This window comes from Entelurus aequoreus, linkage group LG07, assembly GCF_033978785.1.
Source record: "Entelurus aequoreus isolate RoL-2023_Sb linkage group LG07, RoL_Eaeq_v1.1, whole genome shotgun sequence".
In the NCBI taxonomy this organism is placed as follows: domain Eukaryota; kingdom Metazoa; phylum Chordata; class Actinopteri; order Syngnathiformes; family Syngnathidae; genus Entelurus; species Entelurus aequoreus.
The window spans coordinates 21,211,530-21,233,741 of NC_084737.1; the positions used below are offsets into that span (position 1 = coordinate 21,211,530).

Here is a 22,212-nt window from a genome sequence, read left to right on the forward strand (position 1 = left end):
GAGTTCGGATAGGAAATTAAGTCAGAAAGACCGCGGCCACACAGGAAGTGACGTCAGAAAGTTCGCGCCACAGCCATCTTCATAACAACCGGAGCCAACCACTGGAAAGATGGAGGCGAGTCATCCAGACATGCCCGTGTTTCTCCTTCTTCTACATGTACAGACTCTTGTGGAAATCACACATGAATACCTTCAGAGAAGGAAACGCGCAATTGCAGCTATTTTGGATACAACACTTCTCAGACGGCAAGAGAACTTTCAAATGTTGAGGTCAGCTGTGATTCTACTTACTGAAAAACTTTGTCCCTTACTCCCGTGGATGTGATGAAAAAGGTAGCGTGTGCTTTGTATTACCTGGCCGTCGAGGGAAGACTACGGAAAACATTGAATGCATTTGGACTGGCAAAGCAGACTGTATCAGTTATTGTCCGCCATGTATGTCGCGGAGTCTATGTCTAGGTACACAGTATATAAGGTCACCAAAAACGAATGGACAATGAAGGTGAAGGCAAAAGAGTGAGGAGTGTCCTGACCAGATATCTAGATCCCTAGATTGATTGTTGTTAAATGTTCTTTGTCACATTGTTTACTTCTACATGTCCATTAAAGATTTAATGAATTTATGATGGCTCAGGTGTGATTCACTACAATAGGGCCCCACAGCACACTGGATTCCAGTTAATTGAAATACCACAACACTGGATATTGTACAGATAAGTTCAATTTAATTTAAGAACTTGCACACAAAGCAACGCTGGAGGTGACTATGACATGCGCATTTTCTGCGCATGCGTACTAGGTCGCGTTGCGCCAGCGGACGGAGGGGAGGAGGGGATCTTAAACGATCATTGTGTGTGTGTGTGGACAAAAATAAGGTTAGGTGGGATTTACCCTGGATAACCTTCGCCGGCTTAGTGTGGAAGGGGCCTCAGATTTACCGCCCATCCGAGTACCCACTGGCAGAAATTCAAATCGGCGCCTATGCTCCCGCCACCCCTCAGGGGGCAACAGCAAATAATATGTGTCACAAGGAAGCGGCAGTGGGAGAGTAGAAGAAGGTGGCACTACGGACACTGAAAAAAATCTAAATAAATCGCAAAAATCTGACTTTTACAGCGACTGGACAACAAGGTAGGAATGTATTGAAATTGCTGACTTTGTGATGTCTTTTTTATTCGTGGTTGTGTTGTTTTTGGCTGTTTAACTCTGGGGATCAAAACTGGTTAAACACATGTAGCGCTGAATTTGACCAGCGGAAGTTGTGTTAAACCACGTGTGCAATGTTTGTTGTGTGTATTAACACTAAACCTTGTATTTTATTCATGTAACAAACACAATGGACATTGTTTATGTAAAATACACAATGGACGTTGTTGAGGACACGGTGTGTGATATCTGCTGTGCTGCAGCCTGATATTCCTTGCCTCTGTCAGAAGGCTTTGACAACTACTCCAATGAATAGGATCTTCCAACTTTTCTTTCCAAACAGTATTTATTCAAATTTTTTGGTGTAGATCAACACCTATTTATCCATATATGGCTGGGTATGGGTGTATATGTGTGGTCTCTAAATAAAAGAGAAAAGAAGATACAACAATTAATACCAGTAGGTGACAGACAATAGTATTGATAATATAAACATCCTACAGTAAATGGTATTAGGAAATATCCATTTATGGGAGTAACAGCACCCCATTGTGGTTAAACACGGCAAGTTCAAGTGGGTGATTAACAACTACGCTATCACATTGTCTCCTCGGGAGGCTAATTAAACGTGCAAACCAAATGAAAATAAGGAATATGCTCTAAGGTGATGGTACCACAGATAACAAGACTACTTTAACATTTGTGCAATTATGACAATAAATGAATGCTAAACTACATAAATCACATTCAGCTTTACATGCATAACATTTCTGGGTCGCTAGTTTACAGTATAGCAATCACGCCGCAACTCACATCATCATGAACGCACACAATGTCTGCCAACAAAAGTAGGAGGCAATGTCTGTGGGAATAAAATTTGGGCATGACTTTCACAAAGTTTTGTGTCAGCTGCACACGTCACTAAAGGGGTATGTCTTCCTGGTCTTGCAGGTGACGTTACAGGTGAGCGAGGTGATTGACAGCCTATCACAGGAAGTTTTATACAGCCACCCCTTAATTTGTGAATCAAACTAGTAGTCCAATAGAAGTTATTGTGAAGGGCTGTCTTCTTTATCAGTAGGCATGGCCGGTAGATTGATAAGCTTGGCATCCTCCAATGTTGACCTCTGCAATCCTGATCCGTCCATCAGTGCTGGGAATGACCCGCGTAACTTTGCCAACTGGCCAGAGGGCACGTGGTAATTGTGGGTCAACTACTACTATCTGACCCTCTGCTAAGTCTGAAGAGGATTGCCATCTCTGACAAAGTTTAAGGTTGGGCGGGTAGCACCGGGTGAACTGTGTCCAGAACTGTTCAGAGACAACTTGGCTATGCCACCATTTGCTTTTCCCTAGGAGTTCTCAGGTGCCATAAACTGCTTGTGGAAGAGAATCATCCAGCCGCCTCACGAGCAACATAATTGGAGTTGTATGGTCAGTGTCTGAAATGTCAGTGGACACATAGCCGAGCCGTTTGGAATTAAGTATTCCTTCCACCTCCACCAGAACTGTGGAGAAAACTTCCTCTGGGAGGATTCGGTCTTTAAGGACTACTTGAAGAGAGGCTTTAACTGAACGGATTTCTCGCTCCCATGTGCCTCCAAACTGTGGTGCATGAGGAGGGTTAAATTGGAATGTAATTCTCTGCTCGTCAGTTTTTCTTGAAGTAGTTAAGAGCAACGAAGGCCTTCTTAAGTTTTCTGTCCCCACCTCGAAAATATGTGCCCTGATCAGATATTAACTCAAATGGCTTTCCTCGTCTTGTGATGAAACGACTTAGGGCCATGAGAAAGGAATCTGAGTCCATACTGGGGAGCAGGTCCAGGTCAACACACCTCGTTGTGAGACAGTCCGCTCTGGTGGACCAGAAAACGGGTTGGCGAAGGTAGATTCGAGAGGAACGTAGGTCTACCATTTTAGGGATGACTGGCTTGCTATGCCACTTCCTGCGCTCTAGACACTGGCTCTGATGTCTCTCTATAGCCTGTCTTCCGAAGAGCACCCTATAGGCTCGTCGCAGCTCCGCAAAGACTCGTTCATGGCCTGGATGCAGAAGTCAGTTGTCATTGTCTTTTATGATGATCAGGTTATAGCACTATGGGGTGCAGATTGCTGGTATCCAGATATTCAACTTCATACAAGTAACCTCTTACCCGGATCAGATGTAGGCTTTGATCCTACTCCGGTGCCAGTACAAGTAGTCGGCTGTTACGGAGCACAGTCCTCCCCTTCTGGAGTAACTGGACTTCTTCTGGAAAGCTGTCAAACTGTGCCTGTTTAAGGAGCTGAAGTTTAGTTTTCAAGCGCTGTGCAGCCTGTATGAGGTCAGGCATGTGGCATGCTGTGATTGGTCAGGCAAAGGGACATTGGCAATAGGAACGTAAGAACAAAAAGCTGATTTCTCTAACTCACTTTCATCTGTCAGGCCTTGGGTCGGTTGCACCGGTCAGCACTCTGATACCTGTTGTAGGAAGGTAGGCCCCTGGTTTCAGCAGAGTGGTTGAGCCAACTCCCTAAGTGATCAACCTTGGGTAATATCCTCTGCTGGGATTTGTTCAGATGGCATGTATCTCAAGTTGCCGGTCGCTGTCAGTTCTTGTATTGCAGCTATGTGGGTTCCCACAAATACTTTAAAGTGACAATTGAGCACAGTGGTGGACTGTCCAAAGGGTGACGCGGGTGATGGGCAGTGTGAGTTCAGTCAGCAACAGTTTTGCCATCTGCGCTCCTGTCAGTGTACCACATAACTCAAGACGTGGAATTGAAAGCTGCTTTTTAGGCGCAACACAAGACCTGGCCATGTCGGATGATTGGTGATTCTCCCCTTTTGTGTCCTGGAAGCATAGATATGCCACTGAGCCTTAGGCTCGCTCCGAGGCTTCGCCGAATACGTGCAATTCTACAGGGAACCTTTCAGGTACAGAACACTGGAGGGTGTGACACCTGGGCATACTGACGCTTTGCAAATTCTGGAGCTCGCTGACGCATTTCTTCAATGTGGGAATATTTAAAGGCTTCTCAGCTATTTATCTATGTATAGGGGTATTGCTTTTTTCTAAAATACTGTACGTTGTTCGTAATCCACAGCTTGCTTAGCTTAGCGAATGCTAACATCCTACCAAATGTTACGTGTGCAACAGAATAAAACATGCTTTGATTCAAACTTGCCATTGTGAAAATGCCGTGACACACCAACAGGTACCAGGTGATGCGTTGAAAGTCATGTTTGATAGTCTCACAGCTGCTTTTCAGGCTATTCAGCGTCTCTTTATCTGCTCTAACATAGGATAAATATAATTTGGAGGAAAATCTAATGTGAAATAATTGTATGCTTGTATCAATCAATCAATCAATGTTTATTTATATAGCCCTAAATCACAAGTGTCTCAAAGGGCTGTACAAGCCACAACGACATCCTCGGTACAGAGCCCACATACGGGCAAGGAAAAACTCACCCCAGTGGGACGTCGGTGAATGACTATGAGAAACCTTGGAGAGGACCGCATATGTGGGTAACCCCCCCCCCCTCTAGGGGAGACCGAAAGCAACGGATGTCGAGTGGGTCTGACATAACATTGTGAAAGTCCAGTCCACAGTGGATCCAACACATCAGCGGGAGTCCAGTCCACAGCGGGGCCAACAGGAAACCATCCCGAGCGGAGACGGGTCAGCAGCGCAGAGATGTCCCCAACCGATGCACAGGCTAGTGGTCCACCCGGGGTCCCGGCTCTGGACAGCCAGCACTTCATCCATGGCCACCGGACCTATGCAACTCCCCCTCGCAAGGGACAGGGGAGAAGAGGAGAGAAGAAAAGAAACGGCAGATCAACTGGTCTAAAAAAGGGGGGGTCTATTTAAAGGCTAGATTATACAAATGAGTTTTAAGATGGGACTTAAATGCTTCTACTGAGGTAGCATCTCTAACTGTTACCGGGAGGGCATTCCAGAGTACTGGAGCCCGAATAGAAAACGCTCTATAGCCCGCAGACTTTTTTTTGGCTCTGGGAATCACTAATAAGCCGGAGTTCTTTGAACGCAGATTTCTTGTCGGGACATATGGTACAATACAATCGGCGAGATAGGCTGGAGCTAAACCGTGTAATATTTTATACGTAAGTAGTAAAACCTTAAAGTCGCATCTTAAGTGCACAGGAAGCCAGTGCAACTGAGCCAGTATAGGCGTAATATGATCAAACTTTCTTGTTTTTGTCAAAAGCCTTGCAGCCGCATTTTGTACCAACTGTAATCTTTTAATGCTAGACATAGGGAGGCCCGAAAATAATACGTTACAGTAATCGAGACGAGACGTAACGAACGCATGAATAATGATCTCAGCGTCGCTAGTGGACAAGATGGAACGAATTTTAGCGATATTACGGAGATGAAAGAAGGCCGTTTTAGTAACACTCTTAATGTGTGACTCAAACGAGAGAGTTGGGTCGAAGATAATACCCAGATTCTTTACCGAGTCTCCTTGTTTAATTGTTTGGTTGTCAAATGTTAAGGTGGTATTATTAAATAGATGTTGGTGTCTAGCAGGACCGATAATCAGCATTTCCGTTTTCTTAGCGTTGAGTTGCAAAAAGTTAGCGGACATCCATTGTTTAATTTCATTAAGACACGCCTCCAGCTGACTACAGTCCGGCGTGTTGGTCAGCTTTAGGGGCATGTAGAGTTGAGTGTCATCAGCATAACAGTGAAAGCTAACACCGTACTTGCGTATGATGTCACCCAGCGGCAGCATGTAAATACTAAAGAGTGCAGGGCCAAGAACCGAACCCTGGGGAACTCCGCACGTTACCTTGACATAGTCCGAGGTCACATTGTTATGGGAGACGCACTGCATCCTGTCAGTAAGATAAGAGTTAAACCAAGACAAGGCTAAGTCTGACATACCAATACGTGTTTTGATACGCTCTAATAAAATATTATGATCGACGGTATCGAAAGCGGCGCTAAGATCAAGAAGCAGCAACATAGATGACGTACAACATAGATTGTACAACACTTAAAATCTTTAGCATATTCGTATCCATCCATCTATCCATCTTCTTCCGCTTATCCAAGGTCGGGTCGCGGGGGCAGCAGCCTAAGCAGGGAAGCCCAGACTTTCCTCTCCCCAGCCACTTTGTCCAGCTCTTCCCCGGGGATCCCGAGGCGTTCCCAGGCCAGCCGGGAGACATAGTCTTCCCAAAGTGTCCTGGGTCTTCCCCGTGGCCTCCTACCGGCCGGACGTGCCCTACACACCTCCCTAGAGAGGCGTTCGGATGGCATCCTGACCAGATGTCCGAACCACCTCATCTGGCTCCTCTCGATGTGGAGGAGCAGCGGCTTTACTTTGAGCTCCTCCCGGATGGCAGATCTTCTCACCCTATCTCTAAGGGAGAGCCCCGCCACCCGGCGGAGGAAACTCATTTCGGCCGTTTGTACCCGTGATCTTGTCCTTTCGGTCATAACCCAAAGCTCATGACCATCGGTGACAAAGATCAGCCTTGGCGGAGTTCAACCCTCACTGGAAACGTGTCTGACTTACTGCCGGCAATGCTGACCAAGCTCTGACCCAGGACGAAAACCACACTGTTCCTCCTGAATCTGAGGTTCGACTATCCGGCGTAGCCTTGTCTCCAGTACACCTGAATAGACCTTACCAATCCAGAGGTACCACCCCCGATGTCCATGCAATGTTGCAGAGTTTGTCAACCAAGACAGCCCCACAGCATCCACAGCCTTTAGGAACTCCGGGCGGATCTTATCCACCCCCGGGGCCTTGCCACAGAGGAGCTTTTTAACTACCTCAGCAACCTCAGCCCCAGAAATAGGAGAGCCCACCACAGATTCCCCAGCCCCTGCTTCCTCATAGGAAGACATGTTGGTGGGGTTGAGGAGGTCTTCGAAGTATTCCCTCCATCAATCCACAACATCCGCAGTCGAGGTCGGCAGAACACCATCCTCACGATACACGGTGTTGACAATTCACTGCTTCCCCTTCCTGAGGCGGCGGATGGTGGTCCAGAATCACTTCGAAGCCGTCCGGAAGTTGTTTTCCATGGCTTCCCTGAACTCCTCCCATGTCCGAGTTTTTGCCTCTGCGACCTCTGAAGCCGCACACCGCTTGGCCTGTCGGTACCTGTCCGCTGCCCCCTGAGTCCTATGAGCGAAAAGAACCCGATAGGACTCTTTCTTCAGCTTGACGGTAATTATCGCCACGAAAGGCACCAACTACCTTGCGGCCACAGCTCCAATCAGCCGCCTCGACAATAGAGGCGCGGAACATGGTCCACTCGGACTCAATGTCCAGCACCTCCCTCGTGACATGTTCAAAGTTCTTCCGGAGGTGGGAATTGAAACTCTCTCTGACAGGAGACTCTGCTAGACGTTCCCAGCAGACCCTCACAATGCGTTTGGGCCTGCCAGGTCTGTCCGGCATGCCGTATATCGTATGTGGAATTAAATTATGGAATGGATAAACCAGAGAAATCAAACAAAGCACCAATAAGATTCACCTTCAGAAACTGTTCAAACTACAATTGTTCACATAGTAGACAGAACAATAATTATGATGTACATTTTTGATTTATTTTGAGATAAAGATTATTTATGTATTTAAAGGCCTACTGAAATGAAATGTTTTTATTTAAACGGGGATAGCAGATCCATTCTATTTGTCATACTTGATCATTTCGCGATATTGCCATATTTTTGCTGAAAGGATTTAGTAGAGAACATCGACGATAAAGTTTGCAACTTTTGGTCGCTGATAAAAAAAAGCCTTGCCTGTACCGGAAGTAGCGTGACGTCGCAGGTTGAAGGGCTCCTCACATTTCCCCATTGTTTACACCAGCAGCGAGAGCGATTCGGACCGAGAAAGCGACGATTACCCCATTAATTTGAGCGAGGATGAAAGATTTGTGGATGAGGAACGTGAGAGTGAAGGACTAGAGTGCAGTGCAGGACGTATCTTTTTTCGCTCTGACCGTAACTTAGGTAAAAGGGCTCATTGGATTCCACACTTTCTCCTTTTTCTATTGTGGATCACGGATTTGTATTTTAAACCACCTCGGATACTATATCCTCTTGAAAATGAGAGTCGAGAACGCAAAATGGACATTCACAGTGACTTTTATCTCCACGACAATACATCGGTGAAGCACTTGAGCTAACGTGATAGCATCGTGCTTAAATGCAGATAGAAACAAAAGAAATAAGCCCCTGACTGGAAGAATAGACAGAAGATCAACAATACTACTATCAGGAGACCCCGAACCAAACACTGGACCTGTAACTACACGGTTAATGCTGTGCCGCCTGTCGAAGCCTAGCAATGCTGTTGCTAAAGACGCCATTGAAGCTAACTTAGCTTAGCTCACCTGCGTTCCAGCGATCGACGGCGCAACGAAGAACTTCACCCGATCATAGATGCGGTCGGCGGCTAGCGTCGGATAGCGCGTCTGCTATCCAACTCAAAGTCCTCCTGGTTGTGTTGCTGCAGCCAGCCGCTAATACACCAATCCCACCTACAGCTTTCTTCTTTGCAGTCTCCATTGTTCATTAAACAAATTGCAAAAGATTCACCAACACAGATGTCCAGAATACTGTGGAATTTTGCGATGAAAACAGAGCTGTTTGTATTGAGATACAATGTGTCCGAATACTTCCGTTTCAACCATTGACGTCACGCGCAAACGACATCATACATAGACGTTTTCAACCGGAAGTTCCCCGGGAAATTTAAAATTGCACTTTATAAGTTAACCCGGCCGTATTGGCATGTGTCGCAATGTTAAGATTTCATCATTGACATATAAACTATCAGACTGCGTGGTCGGTAGTAGTGGGTTTCAGTAGGCCTTTAATATCTGTTTACTTACTATGGTATATTGTTTATGTATTATTTATTTATTCAATGCTCTGTTACCAAGACCATGGAAATGGGAAAAAATTGGTATGGTATGAAAAGGGGTAGGATTAAATAAGCTCAGCTTCTCCTACTCCTTTTCGGACGTGCTGTAATGAAACAACTGGAAATATGGTAAAGGGTAAATGGGTTATACTTCTATAGCGCTTTTCTACCTTCAAGGTACTCAAAGCGCTTTGACACTATTTCCACATTCACCCATTCACACACACATTCACACACTGATGGCAGGAGCTGCCATGCAAGGCCCTAATCACGACCCATCAGGAGCAGGGGTGAAGTGTCTTGCTCAAGGACACAACGGACATGACGAGGTTGGTAGAAGTTGGGGATCAAACCAGGAACCCTCAGGTTGCTGGCACGGCCACTCTCCCAACCGCGCCACGCCGCTGCATATGTGATGCATTACATTGTATTGTGTGCATGTTCGAAATAAACTGAAACTGAACTGAACTGAACTGAACCCAACTTCCCTCTGCGTTGCTTTCACGCTGGAAATGAGAAAAATCGCACCAAATCCTTTTTTTGTCCTGAAATGATCATGACCACAAATATGGCAGTTCATGATGCCGCACGTTCGCACCATGTTTTAACTTTTGAACTAAACTTAAGCACAGTCTTTTAAATAAGCTATTCAGAGTCCAGCAAGACCCACAATGCACACGTTCAAGCCCTGTACGGAGCATCACCACTAAGACACTCTTATTGACTGCACATTCATGTTATCATGCTCCTATCTTTGCTCTGTTTTCAAACATGCAGTAGACAACTTTTTTACAGCTGCACTCTTTGGAGAGAGGCTGCACTTACTCCTCTCAAGACGCAAAAAATGCATCCTTAAAGACGTTTTGTTTATATAATCAAATATTTGATTATATATATTCTATTTAATGCGTCAATAAAAAAAAAACACTAGAGAACACTAAAACGCATCAATTGAATTTGTTTTAATCAGCCCTTTAAGTCTTCTATAGCAGCTATGGAATTATAAAATTATGTTGCTGAATAGACGATATGTGTAATATTTTTTATTTCTTACGGTCCAAAATGTTGACACAAACACTTAGGATGGAGGATTCTCATCTCCCCATCGTCTGTGCAGCGTAAGCACTGATCCTGCAGCCATGTGTGTAACATTCAATTTGCACGTCCTTCTGACACGTGCAAAATAAAACGCAAAATAGTGCTCTCAAAATGATGAGTGTAGATGAATTAAATTGCGCGTGCTAAATAATTATATTTTCATCTTCTTCTCCCAAAATTGTAGCTGTTTTGATGAGCAGCATACACTGTAAAAAAAAATTCTGTAAAAAAACGGTCATCTACTGGCAGCTACGGCTGCCAAACGAAAACCATAAAATTAAAGTAAAACATTGTAAACCAAATAATGATCAAAAACATTATATTTACAGAAATTTTCATGAAACGTTTCGCGGAAAAATATCGTAATTTTACAGATTTTTACTAAATTATTAAGATCAACCACCTTTAATAAAGTGACGATGCAAACAGTTCTGCAGAAAAATACCTTTATTCTACAGCATAGGTGTCAAATTTGGCCCGCCGTGTAATTTCACTTGGCCCTTGAGGCGATATCAAATTAACACTAGAGCTGGCCCGCTGATTATATATTGCGGCGGTGCCGCGGTAACACCGCATTCACTGCTAATTACAATACTTGCCAACCCTCCCGGGAGTCTACCATACTTCAGCGCCCTACCCAGAATTCGTCAGGTCTGCTTTTCAGCCAGTCCAACAAGTGCTGGCCCAGTTACATAACATGTGCGGCTTCTGTATGCACACACAAGTGAATGCAATGCATACTTCATCAACAGCGATACAGGTTACACTGACGGTAGCCGAATAGAAAAACTTTAACACTGTTAGAAATATACGCCACACTGTGAATCCACACCAAACAAGAATGACAAACACATTTCGGGAGAACATCCGCACCGTAACACAACATAAACACAACAGAACAAATACCCAGAATCCTTTGCAGCACTAACTCTTCCGGGACGCTACAAGGTGTGTGTGTGTGTGGGGGGGGAAGTTTGGTGGTAGCGGGGGTGTATTTTGTAGCATCCCGGAAGAGTTAGTGCTGCAAAGGATTCTGGATATTTGTTCTGTTGTGTTTATATTGTGTTACGGTGCGGATGTTCTCCCGAAATGTGTTTGTCATTCTTGTTTGGTGTGGATTCACAGTGTGGGGTATATTTCTAACAGTGTTAAAGTTTTTTATACTGGCACCCTCAGTGTGACCTGTATCGCTGTTGATGAAGTATGCATTGCATTCGCTCGTGTGTGCGTACAAAAGCGGCACATATCTTGTGACTGGGTCTGAACGATGTTAGAATGGAATAAAAGCGGACGTGACGATAGCTCGTAGAGTGTGTTAAAAGTTAATTTGTTTAACTTTGGCCCGCGGCTTTGTTCAGTTTTAAATTTTGGCCCACTCTGTATTTGAGTTTGACACCCCTGTGTTAGATTATTAGTATGGACATAGACTTTTATATAACAAGCTACATATTTAATGAAAGATAATTACTGTAATTGTACATGAATTTGAAAGTAATTTAAGAAAACAGAAAATGCTATGTATAATTAATTTGGTATTTTTCTGTCAAAAAAAATAGAAATATACATAGTTTGTCATTACTGGCATATTACTTAAAATAACAGGCAGATTGTTTATTTACAGATAATGTCTTCAATTCTACAGTTTTATAAACTATTTTTAAAAAATAGAAAAATTACAGTAGAAATTTAGAGTAAATTAACCATAAAAATAGGAATTTTTTTTTACAGTGTATATTTTTCACATTAATAAAGACAGAGACGCAAAATGGATTGCACGCCTTATTCTGCTCACTGAAAAGACACAATCCACTTTGCACACATTTAGTTGATCAGCTTTGCGTGTGCTATAAAGTCTGCATGTGTTTTAGTACACACAAACCTTGAGTAAATCAAGCCCATTGTGTATAATTTTGCAAAAAGTATGAGGTTGACAATGTGCCTAAAGTTGTGCAGCGGGCTGATATTTTGCCTCTTGAGTGTAAGATTCTGCTAATATTGTAATGCTGTACGTTTTATTTTAGTGCCTAAGCAATCCTAAAAAAGCTGTAAGGTCAGATCACACAGTTTGTATGGTCCGTTATTACAACCACTCTTGCTTCTTGCAACCCTTTATTCTATTCTGTTGCATTATTTTCGATTCACGTTAGCGCTGTTTTTGTATTTGCGTTGCTTTTTGTAGCCATAGTGAAAGTTCAGTAACATGCTTGTTACATTTTTATAGGTTTTGTATACACAATGTTCACCTGTTATGACTTCATGAGGTGCTATAAATAAAATAACTCTTGGAGATTAGCAATGTGGAGTTATTCCATATTCAATTTGTGACTCAAACACATGTTGTGCGGCATTCGCCAGAATGTAATGAGCACATGAGTGAGGTTATGAATGTGTGCGTGTTTGTTTAAGTGTATGTGTGAGCGTCGGGTAAAAGCATTACTGCAGTGCCTGAGCATTGACAGGATAAAGTAGGACACGTTGAAACGCCGGCTCCCAGGACAGCTGCATTGCAGACGGCCCCGGAGGAAGTGGGAGGGAGCTGGTGGCTTAGATACAGCAGAACCGGCAGATCCCTCCGCCATTCATACCCTACCGGCTCACTGGCTCATTCACAGAACCGACCGAGGAGGAGCTGCCTGGCTTGGGAAAAACACATCCCACCCTGTTACCTACTTAGGTTAGCCCTTTGTTTGCATTTGCTGTAGTGACAGCGCCTCACACTTTCTAAAATGTTGGTTTCCTTATTGCACATGGAAAAAATATGATATGGTGCATATCTAAACCACTGCAAACAAGCACATAAATAATACCTCTCAGACATAAATTGATCATTCCTAAACTTTGTAATGGCAGATTATTGTATTGAATCCCATTATTGTGCAGTGAAATAACTTGGTAATTGGTTTAGTATATTTATACTTCATGAAATTTCACATAAGTAAATGCTGAACTCTTCATTCAGACCAAACAATTTTGGTTCAAAAGCAGAATTTAGGGAACCTTTATTAAGTCAACGGATGAAATAACAATGAAAACAATTCAAAAACATTAACCAGCCTCTGCAGCATCAGGACCACTGACTGTAGCCATGCAGACTTGCTTTGTTTACTCCATGCAGCACCAAGTGGGATAACTTTGTTGAGAAGTAGGGCAGACAGTGTCACTGGCGCATGTTGTCCTCATCCTTACGCCAATCATGCAAAGCTTTTAATGCAGTGTGACTGCGTGGTCTTGGGGTCAAAGTGTAGCTACCTGATTCCTAACGGCAGCTGACACAACACAAGTGTTTAGCGCTCGTGCAGCTTTGCCGACGAGGAAGACTTGGTGCTGTGATGTGCTAATGGCACTGCTGCCTGCCTGCTTGCCTGCCTGCCTGCCTTGATTTGTCATAATGCAGAGTGGGGGAAGGGGCGCCTTTTTCTCTGCAGCACTGCAGGTGGGGGAGCCATGGGCAGAAAACAAATACAGCCACTATTAGTGCACAAATAACCTCTCGCGCATACGGTCTGAGGGGATGGCTGGCTAAGTTGCTGCACAATTACAGTCCACGGTCACAGCCTCGCACAAGCAGCCGCGTGTAGACTGTTGCAGGCAGCGCGTGCCGACTCTAAGCTGTTTTTAACTGGCGTGACAGACAATGCAGGCGAGGGGGTGGGCGTGTTTGTGTAAACTACTGCAAAGACACGCACCAAAACACTGTTGCGCAGAATTTCTCCTCCCCCCAAGGCCATTTTAATTTGACTCTGACACATCCCCATGCTATAAATGTCATGGCAGTAAACAAAGTTGAAGAGCCCCAATTAGGACAATGGCGTCTGTTTACCGGCAACACGTGCACACACACACACACACACTCTTCTGCAAGCATTTGTATTGTCATTTTACTGCATGCAACTACAAGAAACACTGTGTGTGTGTGTGTGTGTGTGTGTGTGTGTGTGTGTGTGTGTGTGTGTGTGTGTGTGTGTGTGTGTGTGTGTGTGTGTGTGTGTGTGTGTGTGTGTGTGTGTGTGTGTGTGTGTGTGTGTGTGTGTGTGTGTGTGTGTGTGTGTGTGAAAGAGAGAGAGAGAGAGAGAGAGAAGTGCAAGAAGTGAAGAAAAGGAGGAGGGGGCTATTAGAGAAAGAGGAGTAGCTCTCCTCGCGTGGCTCTCTTCCCTCACTTGTTCCATTGTTTGACTCTGTGGAGGAGCTTGAAACTCTGTTCACATGTACACGGATGTACTGTATTTGTTTTCTCTTGTCCACGCGTGACACTGTGCAGACTGTCAGAGAGGCTGTGACCAAACTGATTGAGACAGACGCAGCCATGCCGGGACCGGCGTGGGTCAGGTTGCCGGTGACTGACACCTGCACCCCTTGACAAAACAAAAAAAAAGACGTGTTTTTTGGGGGATGTTTTGGTTGTTTTTGCTATGGACTCTACCCGATGGAAAATAAGCTAGAAGGTTAGAAGTTTACGCTGTGGTCTCGTGTTGTGTTTGTGCAGACTTGTGCAGAGGAAGTGGAAGTTGCATGTGTTGTTGTGTGCTCTTAACTGGCTGAGGTGGACAGATGTCCAAGTCCATGACTGTAGTAGAAACTCGTGCCTCAACACTACTCGTCTAAAAGATGCTTTCAAGGGAAATTGTTATATTTAAGTTACCATAAGGATTAGTGTTAGTTAGTTAGATTAGTGTTGTTGTTTGTAAAGTGTATGCAGCCATGTCATGTCATTGCATCTGTATAGAAAAAGAAGTAGATCACAGGCGTACAATGGCTAAGCATGGTAACAAGTTCATTGGTACTACTTTTGCACACTTGACACTTGGCTTTTACAACTTTGGAACTGACAGTACAGTCCTGGAAAAAAAGGGGACAGACAGTTACTTTGCACTCCAACACAGTAAACCTAATTGACCTACAGTACATGCTGCTGCTCCCAATGTATGTTTGTGAAGGAAATCTTAAACTAGAGCAAGGGTAAAACGTGTTTTTTTTTTACTTTTAAAAAGTAATTAATTATTTTTAAGTCATTTATATAGATAGTGTTTGTATTAAATAGCTATACAGCAGTCTATCTATGTATATATTGGTAAATATATCTGTCTTTTAACCAATCTATCTAAAAGTTGCCTGTGAGCATTTCAGCACCACCAAGCTATGAACAGCGACATTAACTGAACTTTCCTCTCTCTCTTCATTTAACAATTAGTGACATAATATTTTATAGTAATAAAGTGAAACACATGGGTTCTATTTTGAAAATACTAGCAGTCTAGTGTTTCAGGAGTGCCTTGGCGTTATGCTTCATTTCAAGTTTGATTTAGAATGACCTGTGGCGTTGCATTGACTTTTATGGTTTTAAGGTTATGTTTTTATATTTTCTTTCCTACAGTGTTGTTTTTTTATTATGTATTCATACTTTGTGGCAGGAATGCCTGAGAGGTTCCAATAAAAGTTTGCCAAGTGTGGCTAATTATTCCTATACTGTATATTGATAATGTTCTAAGTTCAAGTTGTGTCACTGTCCATGCTGTTCAGTTGAAACATTTTAAAGTTAAGGTGATGGTTAATTACATCAAATCAAATATAAATTAGACCATAAAACCATGTCAGACATGTGCAAACCTGTTCAGTTTGAAATGCTGACTAGCATTTTTAAAACCTGGATATCTTGTTCACACAAAAGCTATAATTAAAATTGAAATCTGACTTAAAAGTGTATATATATATATATATATATATATATATATATATATATATATATATATATATATATATATATATATATATATATATATATATATATATATATATATATATATATACACGTACACACACGTATGTGGGTATGTATTATACATTTACGCAAGTTGTTTGAAAGCTTGAAAGTCAAACTGACCTGCGTTCTGAGAGTCAAAGCCAATTCTGCAGTGTATTAGTGCAATACTAGATGCCAGTAAGTCCCCACGGCGCTCACTCTTGGCATTTTACCTTTATTGTGACAGAGTCTATCTCCCCAGTTTTCTGACTAGACTCATATTGACCTATTTAGCTGGGTAAATGCCAGTTGGCTTGGAGCTGTTCTCTCTTCGTTGCAGGACAAGCAATGTAATCAACATAACCTTTGATAATTGTTGGTTTATGTCGCTATATAATTAAGGATACATGACCAGTGTGAAAACAATGAATGTGGTGGCAGACAATGTTGCAAATGTACCACCTGTTACTGTTTCGAGCTGAGTTTAGGCTTTGAAATAAGCTGGCGAAAACTGGCTGCAGAGTGATTTTAAAAAATTAAACAGGTTAAATGTTTTACTGACATAAAAACAGCCACTGGATCAGTCTTTGTTAAAATGTTTACCATTTAATTATTAAATCACTGATCTTTGTATAAAAAATGTTTTATCATTTCAAACTTTATATGTAGTTGTTGTCCTTTACTGTCAAAACCTCAAACAACCAAGCCTTTGTTTCCTTAATGGAGCTCTGTTTGTATGGTCCACTAGTTGAACTTCTGACTTCTTCTCCTATCATTACGCTTGCCTTTTCCAATGGAAAATATTGTGCCTTACATGTTGCTGCATTCATTTATTTTTTATACCGCTTGTCCTAATCAAGGTCATGGGTAAACCGGAGCCTATCCCAGCTGACTTGATAACACATATAGACTTACATACTGTATAGACTTACCTATGGAAAAAAACAATCAAGTATCCAAATGTAGTCACTTATATATACTGTATATGTGGCTGGATAATTAATATAATAAAATATTTCCAATCCTAGTCGCTGCCACTGTGTTCTTGGGCAAGACACTCTACCCACCTTGTTCCCAGGGCCACACACTGGTTTAAATGTAGATAATGTTTCACAAAGTAAAGCGATTTGAGTCTCGAGAGAGAAAAAGCACTATATAAATATAAGTCACTTCACTTTACAACTAACCAAAATTAATTATTTTGGGATTCGGAAGGAGGTAGGAGTGCACACACATGTGGATAACATGCTAACTCAAAAATGAGATACTCCAACAAAGATTCAAACCCTCGACCGCGACTTTGAGGCCAACATGCGGTCCAATGTTGCTTCACAAATGATTTAATATCATCATGCACAAAGTAGATTAATGGAGGACTTTCCACATGGAACTCAACTTCTTAGTCAAGTCTTAGTCAGCTGAGTCATAGTCAGTGTTTGGTGGCTCCCACAGCGGCAGAGCAAGTCATTTCTCATAATGAAGATCCATTGCAAGCCATAAAATTACTTTTTTGTGGTAGCGGTTGTAAATGTTCAAGGCCTTTTGTCGACCAGCATTAAGAAGATTTTTATTCACGTCCATGTTGATAACGGCCACTACATTAAAACATTTGATAGCTGGTGTTTTTCAGCTCCTTCGGGCATTTATCTCTTGGATGAGAGAGGTTTTCTCTCAAGGATGGATCCAATAGTTTTGCAGTTGACTGTGAAAGTACTCAAAATGATTTGCATAGTGGGTAGTGGTTGTTCTCGGTTTTATTTTTACTCCATTTATTGAGCAAAGTTAAAATGGTCCCTAAAGTCGTTAAAACGATCACCATTATTCCAGTACTGTAAATAACATTTATGCATGGCCGTCCCCCTCCATGCACTTGCTTTTGAGTTTGCCTCAAATGTGTGAGAGTGAGCACGTCTGCCATGCGCCTCCACATACCACAAAGTGGGAGGGTGTTGACGATGTCACCGTGTTGATGCACTTCTGTTTGGCTGCTCACCTTCCATGTCACCTCCCTCTCCCCTCCCACTCGTCTCTTCCCCCATCCTCCCTCTGCAGTGGACGTGCATCGCATTCAGAGCATCAGGCAGCAGGTGGAGATGACATCATCTGCACTGCAGCACACTGCAGCACTAGGCCTGAACAAAGACATGTCAGCGTGCCTCTAAGTAGCTCGTCTCCCGCTTCATGTCTCCGTCTCAATTGTCAGACTGGAGAAAGGGGCGAACACAACCTTATGCAGTGACAGGTTGCGGTGCATGTCCCCTTCTCAACCCCCTGACTCGCCTTAAAATACTCTATATCCACTAATCACCAGGTGTGTTGTTGTCGATGCTGCAAACATCTGACAGCGGGTTTAACAAAGAGGTGCTAAAGGAAGTGACCTGAATCTTGTCACAGGGTGGCGTGCTCTCAATGAGTGCAGCAATTTACTAGCCACTGACATTATGTTTGTCTGCCCGTGGCTGCCACTTGTTTGACCTCTTTTACTGTGGCTTATAGGGGGGCTGACATTAGCGCTCTCCTGAGCAACCGCTGCTGTAAAGCGCAAATGTCACCATGTCATGTTGTGAAGGCCCCCCACTTAGAGCCATCAGGTCACAACCAATAGTGCAACTACACGCTGACAAGTGCTGCCACATTCTGGATGTGTCCATGGTTGGCACTCACTGCTCCTCAGGGATGGGTTGAACGCAGAGAACAAATGATGCTGTGCATTGTACGTTTGATAAACTAACCTTTATAAATCAAAGAGGATTCATAGATTTGTTTCGCCATATTTTGCCTTTCTCCTCAATATTTTTTTATTTATTTTTTCTGTGTAGAGTCCTTCTCCTCCCCTTCACCAACAAGCCAATAGCAGACTTGCCATACACACACAGCCATGATCTTGTCGCCTAGTTACCGCTCAGCAGCAGGTTTCCACAGAAACGGCCTCATAGTGGCTAAATGAGGAATGCTAATGCAGTCTTCTATAATCCCCACTGCAGTGGGCTCTCTGTACCCATCCTGTTACAACACAACGTGTACTGGGCCATTCAACTGGAGGCCCGGGGGCCAAATCCTGCATGGGAATGGCACCATACCGGCCTGTTCAAAAACTTAGGGGACAATTATTTTTGCAGCAATTTTCTAAGAACACGAAAGTGCTCCTGTTATATAGAGAAACCCGGACCACTGTAACCACATTAGCAGATCTTTGCATTGACATTTGAACCTTGCTAGCAGACAATGGGGTCCAAACGTGTGGTTTACATAACTGAGACGTTCCTCAAGGCACCCATTTGAGTCCTGTACTTTTTGACAACTGTTTTTCGTAATATGATTTATGTAACTTAGTTGCTGTAGCTTGTTTACTTTAGTTGCAGTCAGTAGTCATTTGTTTAACTTCTTTAGTTATACTAGTAGTCTTCCTCAAGGTTCCATTTTAGGTCCTCTCTTTTTCATCATTGGGGCTATTATCCTGCTCAGTGGCCCTGTGGTTAGAGTGTCCGCCCTGAGATAGGTAGGTTGTGAGTTCAAACCCCCGCCGAGTCATACCAAAGACTATGAAAATGGGACCCATTACCTCCCTGCTTGGCACTCAGCATCAAGGGTTGGAATTGGGGGTTAAATCACCAAAATGAGCAGCAACAGGGCGGCCACTGTTGCTGCTCACTGCTCCCCTCACCTCCCAGGGGGGTTGGACAAGGAGATGGGTCAAATGCAGAGGATAATTTCACCACACCTAGTGTGTGTGTGAGACTATCAGTGCTACTTTAACTTTTATTCAACTGGTAGTCCTTGAGTTAAGTTATGATAGACTCACATTTTTGCAACAGAATCTTAAAAAACACTAGAGTGCTGTCATAAAAATAAACTTTGACTTGCTTTTTTGCAGAACGCTCCTCTAATTCTGACAAATTAAATACACTAAAATGTAATGTCTATAGGGCAGCACGGTGGAAGAGGGGTTAGTGCGTCTGCCTCACAATACGAAGGTCCTCGGGATCTTTCTGTGTGGAGTTTGCATGTTCTCCACGTGACTGCGTGGGTTCCCTCTGGGTACTCCGGTTTCCTCCCACCTCCAAAAACATACACCTGGGGATAGGTTGATTGGCAACACTAAATTGGCCCTAGTGTGTGAATGTGAGGGTGAATGTTGTCTATCTATCTGTGTTGGCCCTGTGATGATGTGGCGACTTGTCCAGGGTGTACCCCGCCTTCCGCCCGAATGCAGCTGAGATAGGCTCCAGCACCCCCGTGACCTCGAACGGGACAAGCAGTAGAAAATGGATGGATGGATGGGTAATGTCTATAGTAGAGGATGCTAGTTCCCAGGAATATAAGACTAATAGTGAAGGGAGAAGTCTGGCCCAGCAGTCTTTAGCGTTCAAGAAATGTGGCCTCAAAAACAATTTAGTTTAATAACCCTGGTCTATACATTTGTATACCTTCATGTGTTTGTTTGCATGTGGTTAAAATTATTGCTTAATTAATCAAATTAAACTACAATAGGTGTAATGTTTTTTTTTGTCCTGGTAGTAAAACACTGGACCATCCCTACACCCCTGCAAGGGTATACTGGAGAGCGCATGGGAGTTTCCCCAACTGGTCCATATGTGCTTTGTGGACATTTGACCATGTCTGATAAGCATAACAAATTGACAAATAGGTGGACAACGGCTTCAATAATGCAAAATAAAACTTCCCAGAAATTTAACAGTCACTGAAGTGACAAAATCTTGATATTTAGAGTTTTCAAACAGTCACTCGGGTCTTTAATGATGCACAGTGTTCTAGATTTTTAGAGAAAATAGCTGTGCTACCTATTGCTGAAGACCTACATGGTGACAAGTCATAAAACCACTCAGTTTGACCTCTAGTAGGGTACAACATACTAACCGCCTCCTAAGCAGCGTGTAAGCGCTCTCAAGGCTAATGCACCTCTATCTTGATGTATGGAACGGCTGATTCTTCAAGGACTCTGGATGGGTTTGTAATTGATTGGTAATATCACCTCTTATCCTTTCTACCAGGTCTGCTTACGGAAGGGGAGTGGGTTGGGACTAGTTGGCCTTACTATATTGCATTTAATCAGACGGATGGACCCGCAACTGTATGCAAGGCATGTCTGAAGCCATAGGCACCGATCTACATTTCTGCCAGCGGGTGCTCGAACGGGTGGTAAATCTGACGCTACTTTTCTGAGGCTATGTCAGGAGTGCCGCCAAGTGCAAAATGTTCTACGATAAGAATATTTAATAACAATATGAGGATTTTGTTCCAAAAGGAAGTAAAAAAGTTAGTTTCCATTGGAAAGTCAGCTGGTGTCATCGCTCTGACGTCACTGGCAGCCCTTTTTGCTCAAATTAAAATAACATGTATTTTGCTTTAAAAAATTAGGTCAGTGTCCCACAAACTACCAGGAAGGATTTCTCTTTTGTATAAAGTGTGACACTTTAGTTTTGAACTGACTTTGCTTTCATTTTCGCTTTCAGCTCGTTTTGCGCCTGCATTGACGCTCGTCTTTGTTTCATGATTGTTTTGTTGCAAAACCACTAAAAACTGGGATTTCATTGGCTGTCAACATGTAACATGTTGTGTTTTCATAGGAACTTCCCCAATCTGCTTTCACTTTCTGTTTGAAATCATTGCAACACATTTGCTGCCTGTTCTGTCGTCACTTTGCTCTGCAACAATCATGACTTCAAGGCAAAAAGGATGTTTCTCATCAGTCGCAACAATAAAAGGGAACGTTTGTGTGGATAAAAGTAACACATTTAATTTTTAGCCTAATCGTCGTGTTCTATACAGGCCAACACTATTATTATTATTACTACTATCATCAGCTGTTGATACATAACTCAGAAAAGGGTAAACAATGGCGAATCGATATACTTAACATTTAATAGTTGTTATGATATATGTTGTTCACATTGTAAATATGAAATTAAACAGTTGCAAACTGAATGGGACTGATTCTTCCAACTGGAAAATGAAAAAAATGGTGATAATTATGAGCAGAGGTGGGTATAGTACCCATTGAAAGAGTAGTGTTACTTTACATTAATATGACTTAAGTACAAAACCCAAAACATGCGCGGTTTTTGCTTGGTGGTGAGACAGAATTTGCCACCAATACCACATGGGTGCTTGGCATTGTCGCCTGGATCGCTCGGGATCGGCGCCTATGTCTGAAGCGGTGTGTGAAAAGGTGGACCAATTTACCGTCAATGCTCCGCCTTTAAATATTTTTGGGATGGGAGCTAGAAACAGCAGCAGTTTGATGACGGCAACTCCTCAGCAGGTAATTGATGAATGTTAGGGATACATTTTGGCAAAGCCTCTTGTTATG

The 22,212-nt window shown here is 43.1% G+C and overlaps 1 protein-coding gene across 4 annotated transcripts in view; it reads left to right on the forward strand.

The window, feature by feature from the left end:
- LOC133653500 (calmodulin-binding transcription activator 1-like) overlaps positions 1-22,212 on the forward strand; it is a 91,696-nt gene that overhangs the window by 43,117 nt on the left and 26,367 nt on the right. Inside the window, exon 1 of one of the 4 annotated variants that reach the window (XM_062052836.1) lies at positions 14,318-14,586. The exons of the other annotated variants lie outside the window; for them this stretch is intronic. Within the exon in view, the coding sequence (XP_061908820.1) occupies positions 14,568-14,586 (19 nt within the window). The 5' untranslated portion in view covers positions 14,318-14,567. Of the gene's footprint in view, positions 1-14,317; positions 14,587-22,212 lie in introns of those variants that run through there. 4 annotated transcript variants of the gene reach the window in all.